This window comes from Erpetoichthys calabaricus, chromosome 7 (genome assembly GCF_900747795.2).
Source record: "Erpetoichthys calabaricus chromosome 7, fErpCal1.3, whole genome shotgun sequence".
In the NCBI taxonomy this organism is placed as follows: Eukaryota; Metazoa; Chordata; class Cladistia; order Polypteriformes; family Polypteridae; genus Erpetoichthys; species Erpetoichthys calabaricus.
This window is the reverse complement of record NC_041400.2, coordinates 151,523,548-151,541,343: the sequence shown is the minus strand read 5'-3', so window position 1 is coordinate 151,541,343 and position 17,796 is coordinate 151,523,548. Positions and strand designations below refer to the sequence as shown.

General features: G+C 39.4%; 1 protein-coding gene across 1 annotated transcript in view; it reads right to left on the bottom strand.

The window, feature by feature from the left end:
* The window catches only part of adamts3 (ADAM metallopeptidase with thrombospondin type 1 motif, 3), a 324,662-nt gene that overhangs the window by 87,000 nt on the left and 219,866 nt on the right, over positions 1–17,796 (bottom strand). The window contains 5 exon segments of the mRNA XM_028805559.2: positions 723–898; positions 2,868–3,013; positions 3,100–3,213; positions 17,018–17,150; positions 17,324–17,467. Coding sequence (XP_028661392.2) covers positions 723–898; positions 2,868–3,013; positions 3,100–3,213; positions 17,018–17,150; positions 17,324–17,467 — 713 coding nt within the window.

The following is a 17,796-nucleotide window of genomic DNA, read 5'->3' as shown; positions in this document are numbered from 1 at the left end:
TAAAACATTGGTAAATAAGTACCTCTGGAAAATGGAAGTAAAAGTAGTACAATAACACATAGGGTCACACTTTCGAATTGAATGAAGGACTATTGACCAATATATTAGGGTGTGTTTTCAATTCAGTGTTAGCATCTAGGAAGTAATTGAGTAGTGTGATTTTGTTGCTCAGGTTCAGAAACAGGGGTTGTATTTATTGCACTAAATACTCGTTGGGTGGTTGTTGGAGTTTTTACCATTTTTGTACTGCTTTTGTTTTTTAAAAAAAAAAAAATACAGGGCTTGGACCTTTCACAACTATGAACAGCACATCAATTGATGCTGTTTTAATATCACTTGAATCTGCTGTGTATGAAAGCCATTCAGCCACCATAAACGTATTTGTGGTCCATTTTTCATGACATGATATTGCAAACTGCTCTTAAGTAACAGGTATTTAATGTAGTCGGTTACTAATGTTTGACATTGTTACAAAACTATTTACAAAAATTTGATAGCCGACTCATTAATGAAGTAACCAAAAAATATCATATCAGTTTACTTAGTCCCCAAAGGCATCTGAATGTTATGGCAACCATACATTTTCTAATTTGTATAATAATATCCTAATAAAATCTAAGGTGCAAAAATAGGTTTTACAATATTACAAAAAGTGAGCACAGGCAATTTTACCATTTCGAAAATATAGTACAATGTGAATGCAGATACACACTTGCACTTACAATCTGGATGTTCATAAGGGAGCCAGTGATGTTTCATATTCTGATACTCAAAGTAGGAATTTCTCTGCTGGCACTGCTGTGCCCTGAAATCTTCAAAGTGTTTTGGACATTCATCGGTATTGCAAAGCTGATACTCATAGTTTAACCCAGGACAGTCACTTCCACCATTTGATGGTCTGCCATAGGCAAAAAAAAAAAGAATGTATTACTGGTAGTTAATATGCAAAGATGAATAGCACTAACCAGTGACATACACAGAGCTTTTGGTGGACAGTGGTTCAAAAGGGCATACAATTTGTTACATTTCAATCCTGGACAATTTCACACCGCAGTTAGATTTAACTTGGATGTAATATTCATAACCTTAGTAAATAATATTTTTTCAATAATTGCAGATTATGTTACATTATTGGAAAGACACTACACTTGCTATACTCTGCATATGCTTTATTTTCCTAATATAACACATCTAAACAAGATACACATAAAAGAATTCCCTTTACATTTACGTCACAGCACATCAAATCAAATTTTTCTTTCCCCTCCATACAGCCAAATATTTAGGAAGGCACTATAATTGGTTATGTGGTACCACAGATCACCACTAGGATTCCAGCAAGGAAGAGTAAAATTATCAACGTAAAATGATTTTATATATACTATATATTAAGATCTCTCATTAAAAAAAAGAAAACAAACATCATAATACTCTTCTGGTTTCTAGATTTTGTTTGATTTTGGGGTTTATAGCAAATTCACCCTTTTGGATCACAGGTTTTGACAGATTATTGTGACTTCCTCTTTGTTTATAGTTACTGTATTTCTTTCTCAGAAGAATCTGCCCAAAGAGGTGTCCTTGTACACATACATTTCTGAGTTTGGACTTGCATGAACAGAGTTTAGAAAAAAAATTCTTTTAGCACTTTTAGCTATTGACACATTGAATGTGACAGAAATTTTCAGCAATTGAAATAGTACTGGAAACAGCAAATTCACATCAAACCCAGCACAGCTTAGGCACCATTGTTTGGGTAAGTGTATGCAGAATGAAATAGTCTCAGCACTGTCAGTATACCTCAGCCACCTGAGTGTGAATGGTACTGACAACATCAGAAACCCAAAACTAAAACTGCTCCCTCTGTTCTCCTCTTAGACAGAACAGATACACAGATGCGCTCTCACAGATTCACATGCACTTTTACTAAGATTTGCTTGGTTGCATATGAATGGTAGCTTGTGAGCAGACATAGCTTCTTTCCACATCATAACATAATACAAATTAACACAACCAGTACACAGATTTCAATTATATATATATATATATATATATATATATATATATATATATATATATATATATATATATATATATATATATATATATATATATTGTAATTAATGGCAAGAATTATCAAAGACTACACTTTATTTCCATATGAGATACAAAACAGTAGAATATCTAGCTTTAACAAAGCATGCTGATTATAGCTGCTTTTTCTCTATTTCTTACAACAAAAATGCCTAACTGGAACTAATTTGAAACGAGGGCACTTAGCTTAACTGGGGGATAGGGGAGGGGGTTTGGACTTTGATGGTAAGGGGCCTGAGGTACTGTAGCCATCTCTTTATGCAAGTCTCTGATACTAACCTTATTAAATAAAAATGCTTACTATATTAACCTGAGTATGTGAAAAAGAACAAAATAAAAATGGCAGATAAATGAATTAAACACATTACATCTGCTTAATTAAAATCAGAGTCATAAGGGGCTGGAGCCCCTCCAGACAGCTTCAGGTACAAGTCAGGAACTACCCCTGGACATATAACCAGTTTGACACAGGACCCATACATGCACACAACCATAAGAGACCAATTTGAAGTCATTCAGAAAACTGCAATGGACAAATTCAGAATTTGAAAGGATAATAATAGGACCTGGGGAAAAACCCACACACAAATAGGGAGAACACACAAAGTCCGACACTAAGAGTGACCAGGCACAGGATTTGAACTCAGGATATTGGATCCATAATGTATGAATGCTAACCACTGTGCCACCATCAAATCTTACATATTCTGCTAATTATTTAAGAAAAGAAAATAATAAGGAAAGAAAAGAAAAGAATTATATTAAAAGCAGCTTACGATGGATTGTTGCACTGACGAGTTCTAAATCGTACTCCTATTCCACAGCTACGAGAACAAGTTCCAAACTTAGTCCAGGTTCCCCAACTTCCATCCTGTCTCATTTGGTTTGCATTTTTCCACATACAGTGACCTTTATAACACCACTAAAAGTCAAAAATGTCATTTGCAAAATTTATGAAAAAGAGATCAATAATAAATTATTATAACTAGACTAAGAGAAGAGACTTACTTTTCCAGGTGCACATTCAGTCCCGTCCAGAGGTGGACCTTTCTTTGTCTTACAGAAGTATGGATTATCAGGGTGACTACACCAGAGCTGCTTGCAAGGATCAAAAGTACGAAACTTTAAAGAAAAGAAAAAAAAAACAATAAAAATAAACAATGAACAAACTACTGCATAAACTTTCTTACTGGATCAACCATATTGCATTTTTGGAACAAAGAAAAAGGTTAAAATACTTTTGTGTGTCCAATTTGGCCATGAAAGAAACAAAAACTTTGTACTGAACAAGCAGGAGGGAAACTCAGTCAATGAACCTTCAGTGCTGAACAAAAGTGAATGAAAGGAATTACATTAACATTTCATAATGGCAACAGTAAATAATTGTATAAAGTAGATTTCCATCCATCCATCCATTTCCCAACCTGCTGAATCCGAACACAGGGTCACGGGGGTCTGCTGGAGACAATCCCAGCCAACACAGGGCACAAGGCAGGAACCAATCCAGGGCAGGGTGCCAACCCACCGCAGGACACACACAAACACACCCACACACCAAGCAAACACTAGGGCCAATTTAGAATCGCCAATCCACCTAACCTGCATGTCTTTGGACTGTGGGAGGAAACCGGAGCACCCGGAGGAAACCCACGCAGACACGGGGAGAACATGCAAACTCCACGCAGGGAGGACCCGGGAAGCGAACCCAGGTCCCCAGATCTCTCAACTGCGAGGCAGCAGCGCTACCCACTGCGCCACCGTGCCGCCCAAAGTAGATTTCTTTATGTGAAAATTAACAATTTAAAATAGCAGACAGATGTCTTTTTCCTCTCATTCACACTACTTCTTGTTTTTAGAGGGCTGATTTAAAGGGTGCACAGAAGAGGGGTACTTAAGCAAGACATGTGACCCTCACCTGTCTCTGCCCACCAGGACAGCCTTTAAACCCCTTCATCCTGCCTCACCTATCCATTTTTGAACCTGGATGGAAACACCCAAAGAATTCAGCACTACTACAAATAAAGAAAACATAAAGCTGACAGTGTGCTTGCTCTTTTCCCTCCACATCAATCAACAAATAAATGTTAATTACCAATGGAGTCCCAGCAAATTCACCTGTTCTGTTATTCTATTTTCCTTATTTTAATCATTATTTTTTTCCCCTCAGAGAAAGTTAGTAACTTATAAATTCACCAATGAGATGTGATTAATTGATATTGCACAGCAATTACATTATTTGACTTTAGGCTCAGGATAATTATTTTACAATTTTAAGTTATTTTACCAGGCAGTACTGTTTACCTACATTTAGATTAACTTTTAGAAAAAAATACTTTGGGGAAGAAAAAGCCGAGGCGGGGCCCAAAAACAGCGATTGTCCAACTGCCTGCCACTGTAAGCAGTACCCGGGTCAGCGTGACAGAAGAGGAGGCCAGCCAGAGAAGATGTGTTCCAGACCACAGGATCCTAGAGGTAGGTGTGGGGTCCCAGGAAGGATTGCCTGGGGAAAGTTGTTTCTCGGTCTTGTACACTTGCCTCATAGACAGAGAAAGAGTGGATCTGCTTTTCTGGCCTAAACACGCCGATCTGTGGAGCAATGGCAACATGACGTTGGAGACGACTAAAGACGACCCAAGCCCACCGTTCTCCAAAAGGCAAACATTGGAGGACGATCACCTCGACTCTCCTGTCTGCACTGGGACTCATTCAAGGGAGGACAGGGTGGTGGAGGGCTGGACTGCCCTCCATGAGGCAGGTAAGGGAATGGTTGGTGTGTGTCGGAATCCCTGTGGATTGTTGGCTGCAAGCTGGGCTGACGAATGTCCATTCCCATGGATGTACATGCTTAATGGCTTCCGGTCAACAGACAAGAACGAGGGAAGTCTGACTCCACCGCAGCCCGAGACTGATAAACTGCTTTTGGCTGTACGGGAGCTGGAGATTGTTCTCCGACCCATACAGTCTCTTTTACAGGCAGGCGGTTGAAATGGTGGATAGGATAGCCGAGGTGCCACTGAAGGTAGCGCACAAATGGCTCAGGTGACACGGCGCAGGACTCTTCATTCAACTTCATGAGGTGGTACTGGTGAGTGACTGGTGAGCACCCCACCCTATTCGATGGAGGTCACCAAGTCCAAGTCGAAAAGAGTGCATGCCAGAGAGACTCAGACTGTTGCTGCTCTCCTGAGTATAAGGAGGACCTGGAAGGGAAAAACTGGGTCTCCAAACAGTGCAACACGTGAGCCTATGTGCTATGATGGCAGAGGGACAGCCCGACCTCAAATGGACATAAGGCAGAGTGGGTGTTCCTGCAGTGTTTCCAGGCCGAGAGCGCATGGACGTGAGGTGGGGAGCTGCAATGTTATGAGTGCCACTGAGTTGGCCACGGGTGGAGGCGCTGTCCTGTTAGGGTCTCCATAGATGCCTGGAGAGGGCGTTGGTGTGGCACCTTCCCGTCCCCTCTTTTGTCTTTGTTTTCCGGGATGGAACCGTGGTCTAGATGAGATCGACTCCCCATCCAGAAGAACAGGACGCTCTGCCTCACAAGGCTCAGGAGTTTGGTACAGCCCTGTTGGGTTCCATGGGGGCTGCCAGAGGGAGCTGCAGAACCCTATAGTGCAGGCATGTCAAACTCACTACAATTGGTGGGCCGCTTCGACTGCCATACATGCATCAGTGGGCCGCACTGTAACAAATACTATTATACTGTTATGCAAAGTTACTGTAGCTTTCTTTCCAATACTGAAAACTTTAAAAAAATGTAACACTTAAAGTTTAAAGAAAAGCAATTTATTTCCATATAATCTCCGTACAACAGCATACAATTAGAGTCTTAGCCTCTTAGCTAGGTCCTATTATAGGAGTCTTACAGTCTGAGATCTACAGTATTTCTTTTGTCCTGACACTCGGCATCTCTTGTTAGTAACCAGTTCGTCAATATCAGGCTTGAAATCTTGTGCAGCTGCAACTTTTATGAGGGATGAAAGGTGCTCGACAGTAAGTCTTGAGCAATGTGGGGTTTTGGTAGCTTTCATTAACGAAAATAATTGCTCACAAAAGTAAGCGCTTCTGAACATAGACAGTACTCTCAATGCCAACTTACGGATCTGCACATACGAGGGTGGCAGGTAAGCATACAAGCCTGGCACACCAACTTTGTTGTATTTTGCCTTCAGAATAGAATCTGACTGCACTTCAATCAATTCCATTTGGATATTCTCAGGCACATTCTCAACGTTATAAGAGTATGGTGACGTAAACAGCACAAAGTCCTGTTCGTATAAACTGAAATCACAAAAACGCTCACTGAATTCATTGCTCAGTAATTCAAGTTGGAAAACAAATCCTCCAAAAATCAAATTTTATTTTACTAAGCTTACTTCAAAGTTTATATTGTAAAATAAGCCTATAGGCAAAAAGCCCCCTGACCTGCACTAATTATACAACCTCAAAATCACAAAAATTTGTTAATAAACAACTCACCAACTTCTCGCGTCCACTTCAGATCTTCAGCTGTAGTCTGCACTAACTGTTTGTTACAGTACTAGCACTAAATTACATAAAACTAGAGCAAAAAAAACATGAAAATATGCGAGCCATTACTACTCGTGATGGTCAGTTCTGCCCAGTGGCCAGTCTCAGCAGCCCAGACAGTAGTGTAGCCTTCCAGGCTGCTGCAGCCTAGCACTTCAGTTGCGACGTCGCGGCTCATTAACTTTGTTCAATGCTCGTGAGTCAGTATCATGCCTAGGGTATCAAGGAGCTGACGCCGCAGCTGCAACTATACTAACAGATGACGTTTCTGGTATCGTAATGCCATGGGGAAATGCATTTTTGTCAGAAGGCGGAAGTAAGAAAAGTCAATAAGTAACGCCGAAGATGCAGAATGATTCAATCACAAATGATAGTAATCATTTTGTACAAGTTTAGTGCTAACTAGGATCTGTGATGTGGGCCACACAGATTTCTGTTGCGGGCCGCATGTTTGACATGCCTGCTATAGTGGACTTCCACCACACCTGGGAGTGATTCCAGGTAGTACTGTTGAGCCACCTTGAGCACTCCCAGGAGCTGAATAAAAGGAGCAGCCTCACTCTATTTGGGGAGCAAGAATTGGGAGGAGGTGGATGAAGCTTGCCTGGAGGAGTGGAGGGGAAGAACAAAGAGAGGAAGAGAAAGAAGAGAGCTGTGCTTTATGTACTGTGTTATGGGTAGCAGAGAAAAGCGCTCTGCAGCTGTAAATAAACGTGTGCGCTGGACTGGAACTCGTGTCCTGCCTGTCTGTGTCGAGATTAGGGCAGCTGTACAGTATGCTCCCCAGTGGTCCACAACTGCCCATACCAAATGTCATGTACAAAGACATATGCATTACATGGTGAGCTGCACATTGTTTTTCTTAGGTTAATGTGATATTACTCTCAAATCCCAAAGAGGTGCTAATTAAGTTGATTACAGAATTTTAATTGGTCCTGTATGAGTGTTTGTGCGTGTTTGTGTGCTCTTTGATTACTGGCACTGGGAATGGTCGCTGCTGTGTACCAATCACTTTTTGGGTATTCTGACATTCTACAATTAGATTAAGGTTTTTGAAGAAATGGATGGATTGATGAATTATTCCAGGTACTATTGAAAGCTGTAAAAGTATTATATTAGGAACCCAAATCATTTTCTTCAAGCTAAACCACACACAAGTTTTGTAAACTCACTTTGTAAACACATCTGTTGGACTTTTTTCTCCAATAATGGCTAGTTTCTCACATTAAACTAACATTTTACAAATTCAGGGAGTGTTCCAACACAATCTGGGACGGTATTATGCAAAGACATTAAAGGTGCATTTTGATAATAGATAACAGCATAACAAAGCAGCATCTTGTGACCAGGTTAGTCTTTTGGAGGCACAGAAGCCTAACAATGACTTCTGAATGATCAAATGTGTTAAGATTTTTTTTTATAAACGTGAAGGTTGGCAATGAATGTGAATGCCTTTAGCAATGTCTGAGATTCACATAATGAAAAGTAAAAGATGTGCTCCACGGCTGGACATAAATATATGTACTAGGCAACAGTAACACATTTCATTTATTCAAAGGAGGCATCTCAGATACACCAAGTTGTTTTTTTTTTAATAAGTGTGCTCCAGATAAGAACTTACAAATGTGGTACAATTTGCACCTGCCTGCAGTGTATGTTGCTATGGAAACTGTGGCCAAGTGTCACATCATATATAAAGCCATCCAAAGAAAAACACTGATTCATGCAAGTCATTGGTTACCTTAGAAATAAATGGCACACAACTACACTCACATTTAAGTATCATCAGTACTGCAGCCTGTGTGTTAGACCAACTACCAAAAATGTGATTCAACCCTAAGAATACTGTTTATAGCTAAGTCACATTGGATTCCTGTTCAAAGGAAAAGATGTGTCAAAGGTATAGTATGCTGTATGCACACAGTGCACCAAGATCAGGGGTTTTGGCAACTGTAACAAGATTAGTTGGCGAGCACCATGAACACTACTCGTTAATTTCTATTTGTTTGTATGTTTGCTAATTCTAAACAACCTTCTAAACAGCCAAATTTCATTGAGTGAACCCAGGTATGATACAAAAAGTAATAAAGACAACATACAATATATATATATATAAATATAGAAACAAGAAAAGAAAAACAAAAAAAGTTGAAATAATACGACTGGATTCCTAGAAAAAAATGTAACAGCATGACAGTGAAATAAAGTGCCAACATGACATTTTCTTTGAAACCAAATGTGAAGTTACTAAATCGTCTAGTCATATAAAACCCATCCGTTGCTTTTTGTCTCTTTCCATAAGAATGTTTGTGTATTAGACTAAATTGCAATGCTTTTGCTCCCATTTCAAAATAATTTCAAATGTTACAAATATGTTAGCTTTTGAGAGGATCTGCTTACTGAATTTCTTCAATTAATTGTGGCACTGTTCCATAGATGAGCTGTGAATAAACACAAACAGTGAAGCTCAGATTTCATTTATGGCTCTGTGTGTGGTCCTATGCAAGTCACTTCGTAATAAAAGGTGCTATATGAAATAAACAACTAGAAAAAAAAATAATACTTGGCCACAAAATGTAGAATTCATTTAGTATAACATAATAATAAAGAAGAATCACAGTGATTTGGATTGTCAACTTACATATACACTTCTTCACCATGGCCCGTCTCCCATCTCCTATTACTTTTTTTCTACCTTTCTCCAACTAGAAAACTTTTGCTTCTGCCTCCATTTTAAACTTAATTCACAATTTTGCCTATGGCAGATTTAAAGACTAAACTGGTCCAAGTTCCATAATTAGTTATGGGATCAGAGGGGCCCAATTTGGATACAGGGACAACACAATAGCACTTCCTGTAGCAGGTGATGCATTCCTGCATTCTTGAGCCCTTAGTAGCCTTTAAAAAGCTGGACTGAGGAACATGGTCAATGTTCTCTTGAAAGCCACCCATGGTCTTACTTTCTCCACCTGAGGGTCAATCACTCTTCACAGAAACAGATTACTCACTCTCTGTATTCAGCAGAGGGCCCCTAAGCTTTTATTCCTGAGGCACTGCTCACAGTGACGAGTCACACCCTGCTCCCTGATGGCATTCAACATTGCTTGTTCTAGCTAACAACACTCTTCCCCAGTCTTACTCAAGCCACACTGAAGGCACATATCCACACAGAGAAAACACTGCAAAACTACAAAAACTTAACAAAATGAGGAGTAATTGGAACAGCCAACACAATCTGAATGTAAGGTAAGAACATAAAGGGGAAATGGTAGAGATATTTATGGGAGTAAATGGACAAGCGTCTTAGGACGTTCAACCAGTTACTAAATCCAAGGGTTCATTTAGTGCCCCAAATCAAAATGGTCCCCCCATCGTATGTCATCATTGGGATATATTAATGTTACTATGCTGTGCCCTTTTTATCCCATATGTATTATTGCCTATTCTTCTCAAACAATTCAATTTTAGTTTCGTCAGTTCACAAAACATTTTCCCAATAACACTGTGGAGTATCAAACTAGTCTTTGGCAAACTTTAGGCATGCAACAAATTTTCTTTTTTTTTTGAGAGCAGTGGCTTCGTTTTTGATGTCCTGCCATGGACACTATGCCTGTTCAAAATTTTGTGTAAGGTTGACTCATGAACAGAGATACTAACCCAGGGGTCAGCAACATTTTGAAGAAAAGGCCGATTTTATTCTAAACTAGCTGTCCCCCACAGCTCCACCCGTGTAGTAGTAGTAGCTGGAAAAATCTTGTGCTACTAACCAACAAAAAGGTGCACATATTGAGGGTCAGTGATAGCTTGGCGACTTCACTCCAGAATTAAGGCACATATCCACCTTGTTGGCATGAGTTGCTCTTGGGATGACGGACAAAGTCTGATCAGCCGTGTGGTGCGATGCATGCTCTTCAGACATCTCATGTTCTCTATGACAGGAGTGCCACTGTTGATCCGCCCTGAGATGCAATGCACGCTCTTCAGACGTCTCACATTCTCTGTGAGAAATATTCCTCTCTCGATTAGCCCTGAGGTGTGATGCCCGCTCTTCAGTTGACACATACTCTCGCTGAAATGCGTCCCGTTGTTGATCCGGTGAGGAGTTTGCTCTTCTGAGGTTTCTCTTTGTCTAAATAAATGCTTTCTCTTTGCATCAGTAAGTGAACATATATCCATCCATCCATCCAATTTTCAACCCGCTATATCCTAACTACAGGGTCACGGGGTTCCGCTGGAGCCAATCCCAGGCAACACAGGGTGCAAGGCAGGAAACAAACCCTGGGCAGGGCACCAGCCCACCGCAGGGTGTAAGTGAACATCCAATTGAAAAACTTTGACGTCGCAGTATATTTTTTTTTCTTGATAAGTGAATAGTATCAATGTAGTTGTGATCACTTTGCCAAAAATGTAAAAAGTTCGCAAGATATCTCTGTTGGCACTGTATCTGATTGTGTTCAACTCTGGTGGGACAGTGTTCCTCACATGGGGAGAAGAGCATGTGGTCATGATATTTCTGCCAATAAGCAGCTACCCTCTAAAACACACGTAGCTGTGATCTCTCTCTCAAAAACGTCCAACACTACGCATTAGCAATCTCTAGATGATGTCTGCAGAACAAACAGGTATCACTAGGTAAGCGGAGGCAAGGTACACTCAAATATGTGGCAACAGGTATACTGACTCAAAAGGAGGCTGAAGTGTGAGTGAGGATTGCCTCACCCGGCTCCCTACTCCTGAGGTCCCACCTTCCCCCCCCCCCCCCAATAAATTGCTAATAAATTGCTGCCGCTGCTGAACTATGATAGTTAGCGCGATGAGAGAAGTCACTAAATCAACCAGAATGTTCAAGCAAATTATAAAAAAAATCCATTAGGTAGTTCTCTGGTGAAAAGCGGACAGACATACAGACAGGCACACAGACAGACAGATGTTGGATTTTATATATATAGAAATGTTTCGCCCGAGATTTAGAAAGAGCCACAATGAATATAGAAGGTGGTTTGAGATGCAATTTTTAACGCAATATGAGACCTCAGTATGAAAAAAAAGAAAAACAATGTAATGAGACTTTTGACACTGCATTTCTGCATTGAGTTGTTTTATGTTCGGTGATTAGTTGGAAGTCTTCAACTTCAAACAGAATTCCAACCTTACATCATTAAGCTGACTTCTCAGCTAGATTTTGATATCATTCATGTTGGAGAACGACTGCTCACAATAATAAGTGGACCCAAAAATTATCAAAATTCCATATGATACTACTTTGTGTTGACAATAATAATCTAGAAGCTGTTACACATTTTGAAAATCAGTGGGTCCTCCTTTTGACAGATGGAAAGTTCCGTCCATTTGTGATTCATGTCTAAAGTCGACTTTTCTCTTTCCAGGTTCTCTAGTTCCACTTGTAAAGATATAAATTTTGAAGACCACAAATACATACGGCATAGTGGCGATTTACCCCAAAAAGTATATGAAAGAATTAGGAATCCCAATAAACGTTGAAGCGTGCATCCAATCTCGAGTACTAAAGAAAACTCTGGACAGCGTATCATTTGAATGAAGACGTAATCTCAGATGGTCCATCACACGACACAGGCATGCAATTGACTACCTGATTCACATATAGCTAAAGAAATATCTAAATGAAAAATAATAATATTAACCCATAAATAAATCGTTACGAATAATATCTTAAAACTTGAAAATGTGAATGCATCTATTGCTCTGAGAAGAGCCGCAGCCATGTGCTTAAACAGCTGCTAGTGGCCAATCCCTGTACTAACTTCTTCCAATGATTCTTTTAAGTGGGTCTTTAGCTGTTTAGCTTCTTCACCTCATTTAGCATTCTGTATTGTGCCTTTCAAGCCATCTTGGCTGGGTGCCCATTTCTATGGAGAGTAGCTACAGCACTAAATCATCTCCATTTGACCACAGTTTGTCTAACTATGGACTGATGAATATCATAACTGTTTGAAATTACTTTGTAAAGTTTTCCAGCTTTATGTAAACAACAATTCTTAAGCATATATCTCTTTTTTTGTGAAATATTCTTGTGAATAAAACACTCAAGATGTTTGAAAATGTTTTATGTGTCATATTAACCATAAATTACACCTCCGATTTCATTTCATTGACTCAACTTCAGGATTTACAATTCTAGTCTAGGGTGTTCACATAATTTTTCATAATTATATTGTGAATGTTTGAATAATGGTTTTAAAGTGCACAAGTGCAACACAATAATGTGTGTGTTATTAGTTAAATCATATTGTATTTGTTAATTTATGCAACTTAGATGAATATCAGACCATATTTTAAGACAAATTTATACATATAGTTATTTCCAAAGGTTTCGCACATTTTTTCTTGCTGCTTTGGGCTAGTATCCATCCATCCATCCATTTTCCAACCCGCTGAATCCAAACACAGGGTCACGGGGGTCTGCTGGAGCCAATCCCAGCCAACACAGGGCCCAAGGCAGGAAACAATCCTGGGCAGGGTGCCAACCCACCGCAGGACACACACAAACACACCAAGCACACACTAGGGCCAATTTAGAATCGCCAATCCACCTAACCTGCATGTCTTTGGACTGTGGGAGGAAACCGGAGCGCCCGGAGGAAACCCACGGAGACACGGGGAGAACATGCAAACTCCACATAGGGAGGACCCGGGAATCAAACCCAGGTCCCCAGATCTCCCAACTGCGAGGCAGCAGCGCTACCCACTGCGCCCCCGTGCCGCCCGCTTTGGGCTAGTATTCCAAATTTTAATCTTTGCAAATGTGTGAACTCTGACAGGAATACATTTTGGATGGATAAAGGCCTACTGCAGTGTATCTGCAAAGCTACTGTTTTGAACCTGTGTCCCAAGCGCTGAAAAGCAACAAAGCTATCATCTGCTACACCCTACTGCCTCATCCTTAAAGAAAAAATGTTTTGTTTTACAAATGATCTGGTATTTAAAAACATTAACTGTGTTTTAGTAGAGCTGGTATTTTTTTGAAGACTTTGTGATCATCAAGTATATTTAGCTTTATTTTAGTGTTTTATTATAAGGTGTCCCTGAAGGTATGTTATGTTTAGTAAACACTGGATAATGAACTAGACTGATGACACATAAATAATTAAAAAGCACATATTTAAAAGCTAATTACATTGTAGTGTAATTTGATTCTAAGTTGTCTAAACATGAAAAACACCTGTATCAGTGGTCTCAAGTGTAACTGATTACTAAGCACAAACTGCGCGAGTAAGGCGCCAGGTGCAACAGACACTTAATGTATTATAACGTAATGAGAAAAAAACTGGATAAACTGTTGGCTTTCCTTTTGGTATGAAATGGAATTTCATTCTTGAAGAATTTTCTTGCCATTCAAAACAATAAAAACTGGCTGTTATAGATAAACGATCTACACATATGATAGGCCAAATTAACTCCCTAAATGAGTTAAAAAACATCCTGAAACATTTAAAAATATTATTAAACCATTTAGATGGGGTAAGAGAAAGACTTTGGGTAGAAGTGCTGTATGGAGGAGAAATGGGCTAAGGTGGTTTGGCAATGTGGAGCAAAAAGGCAGTGAAAGATGTGGTGTAGAGGTGCAATAAGATTGAGGTTACAGGTATGAGGTGTAGAGGGAGGTCAAAGGAGACAGTGTAGGAGGTAGTGATATAATAAGAATGGGTCTCACTTAAAAAGATATTCAGGAATGGGGAAAGTGGAGGAAAAAGATTTGGGGGGGTGACTTGTTAAACCAGGTAAACACAGAAAATGATCACCAAACTAATGATGATGATGATAATGGTAACTAAACCATTAAGACATATTATTAAAGTGAAATAAAGTATCTGTGAATCAGGTTAAGATATTCTAATAAACTTGGAATCTTCAAAACATTTAAATATATATTCAGATGATTTTAAGCCACATCAGAATGGCAATTTAACTTAACAGGTTTTATAAAATCCTTAAGGTGCACAAGCCCCAGAAGTATGTTACCCAGTCTACATGTATTTTGTTGATTTGAAAGGAATCATATGACGGTGAGCTGTGGAAGGTACTGCAGGGGTAACCAACCCGTCGTTGTGTGCTTTTCATTCCTATATGAATGCAGTGACAGTTGTGTCTGAATACTTCATGTTACATTAAATCAAATTTGGTCACTGTGGGTGTTAGGCTCCACCAAGGCTGTGTCTTGTCTGCACTCCTATTTGTGGTTTTCATGGACAGAACATCAAGGAGCAGCGAATGACTTAACGACGTGTCCAGTAGTGGAAACTAGAGGTAGCAGGTCTGCTTTACACAGATGATGCTGTCCTCTTTGCCTCATCTAACTGTGAACATTTTGCATGCACTCAAGTGATTCACTGCCGAGTTTGAAGCGACTGGAATGAGGATGAGCACATCTAAGTCTGAGGTCATAGTTCACTGTCAAAAAAGAGTGGTTTGCTCTCTCCAAAAGATGGGGGACAACTACTATTAGTGGAGGAGTTTGAGTACTTGGGATCTTGTTCTTGTGATGGAAAAAGGGAATATTGGGGCGATGGCAGATGTTCTACGAGTGTTGTACTGGTCAGCAGTGCTAAAGCGGGAGCTGAGTGTAAAGAGAAGGCTCTCAGTTTATAAGCCAATCTATATCCCTGTCCTCACCTGTGGTCATGACCTGTGGGTAATGACTGAAAGTATCACGAGTACTAATGGCAGAAATGAGGTTTCTTTGCAGGGTGGCTGGGCTGACTCTTCATGATAGGGTGAGAAGCTCAGTGATTCAGGAGAACCTCAGGGTACAGTCACTGCTCCCCTGCATCAAGAGGAGCCAGATGAGGTATTTTGGGCATGTTCCCTACTGGGCAACGGGCAGCCCCCCACTACAGCTGCTCCAGTCACATCCCACTGGGATCCAGAACACGCTGGAGGGATTATATCTCTTAGCTGACTTAAGAATGCCTGGGAATTTCCTAGGAAGAGCTGAAATCTCTAGCTAGAGACAGGGAAGTCTGGGCAGAACTGCAGATGCCACAACCCTCTCCAGAAAAGTGGTTTCAAAAAATGAAATGAGCACATTAATGCTTTCATGATCACACTTACTCATTTCAGTCACAAATGAACCAAACAGGCACAACTCTGACATTTTGAGGAAAACTGGAATTCTCAAGAAAGTTTATTTAGACATAGGGAAACACAAGATAACTCTACAGAGTAACTAGGCTAGGAATTAAGCATTGATTCTTGGAGATATTAGGGTGAAATACTAAGTACTTCTTAATCGTAACAGGCCAGTATGTTTGGAAATGGGAATCTATGTCACTGCTCCATCTTAAATACTTTCTGTAATTACTGTATCCTTTTCACTATAAAGTTGATAATATCCATTATAATAAAAGATATCATTAGAACATTACAACAGTCTACACAAGAACAGGTCATTCAGCCCAATAAAACTCACCAGTCCTAGCCACTTAATTCTTCTAAAAAAACATTAAGTCAAGTTTTGAAAGTCATTAAATTCCTACTGTCTACCATGCTACTTGGTAGCTTATTCCAAGTGTCTATGGTTCTCTGTGTAAAGAAAAACTTCCTAATGTTTGTGTGAAATTTACCCTTAACAAGTTTCCAACTGTGTCCCAGTGTTCTTGATGAACTCATTTTAAAATATCAGTCTCGATCCACTGTACTAATTCCCTTCATAATTTTAAACATTTCAATCATGTCACCTCTTAATCTTTTTTTGTTTAAACTGAAAAGGCTCAGCTCTTTTAATCTTTCTTCATAATTAATTCTCTGCAGCCATAGAATGAGCCAAGCTGTTCTTCGCTGGACTTTTTCTAGCGCTGCTAAGTCCTTTTTGTAACCTGGATACCAAAACTGTACACGGTACTCTAGATGAGGCCTCAACAGTTCATTAAGCATAATCTCCTTGAACTTTGTACTTTACACATTGTGCTATATAACCTAACTTTCTGTTTGCCTTCTTAATGGTTTCTAAACACTGTCTAGAAGTCGATAGCTTACAGTCCACCATATCTCCTAAATCCTTCTCATAAGGTGTACTCTCGATTTCCAGACCTCCCACTGTGTATTCAAACCTAACATTTTTACATCCTATGTGTAATATTTTAGATTTACTGACAATAAACTTCATCTGCCACAAATCTGCACAAGCCTGTATGCTGTCTAAATCCCTCTGTAACGATTTAACAGATTCCACATCATACTAAATATCACATACAGTTTGTTTTTCTCAATTAAGCGTGGTCTTTTTAATTACCCGATTCTACATGACATGAAAGGCGGACATGACATCTATAACCTAATAACATAAAATTTAATGAGAGTTTAATGATAGTTAAATTCTTTCAATTGAAAATGATAGTGAAAATGAAAGACTTACAGCTGTGCACATCTTATATCCAACTCCAAAGTCAAATCGGCATTGTTCATCCATTGAATAGTTAATTCCAGGGAGTTCTGGCAGTTTTGGCCAATCATGTTCAAAAGGGTCATCCAAAAGACAGTCATATGAACTAAAAGGTGATAAACAATGCTTCACATAAAGTTCAGAAACACTAAAACAACCCATAAGTTTGAGGTAAAAATCTGTTCATAAATAAGATCTGAACTGCCAAAATCTGATTTCTTTGAATGTGATAAACTAAATCTCTGAAGTAAATTATAAAAAGTAGTGTAAAAAACTCACTGAATATATCGTTTGAGCTCTTGTCCACTACACCTTGACCAGTGATAACGGTGAAAAGCAGCCTGCACCAGAGGTGCCATCACACTGCCCATTGCGGTTTCATCTCCACAGCGATTTCCTTGGCCATCATGCTCCATCCCCAAACTGAAGCACAAACACAAAAAATACGGTGGTATAAAAGACATAATCATAAAATCACAATGTTCTAGAATGAGTCTAGTCTGAAATGTTTGTAAACTGAAAAGACTTCAAGGCTTAGGCAAGGTATAAATAGCTGGCTATTAAATGATACAGTACTTTAACGGTTAACACTACAAATGTGCAACAAGATTACTTCAAACAAAAATGCCTGTGTCATTATCTTTAAAATAATAAACAAACAAAAAATATCAATAAGACTGTGAAATGCTCTACGGAGTACAAATTATATTGCAAAAACATTTAGAATTGTTTGATGAAGTAGAATAACATTA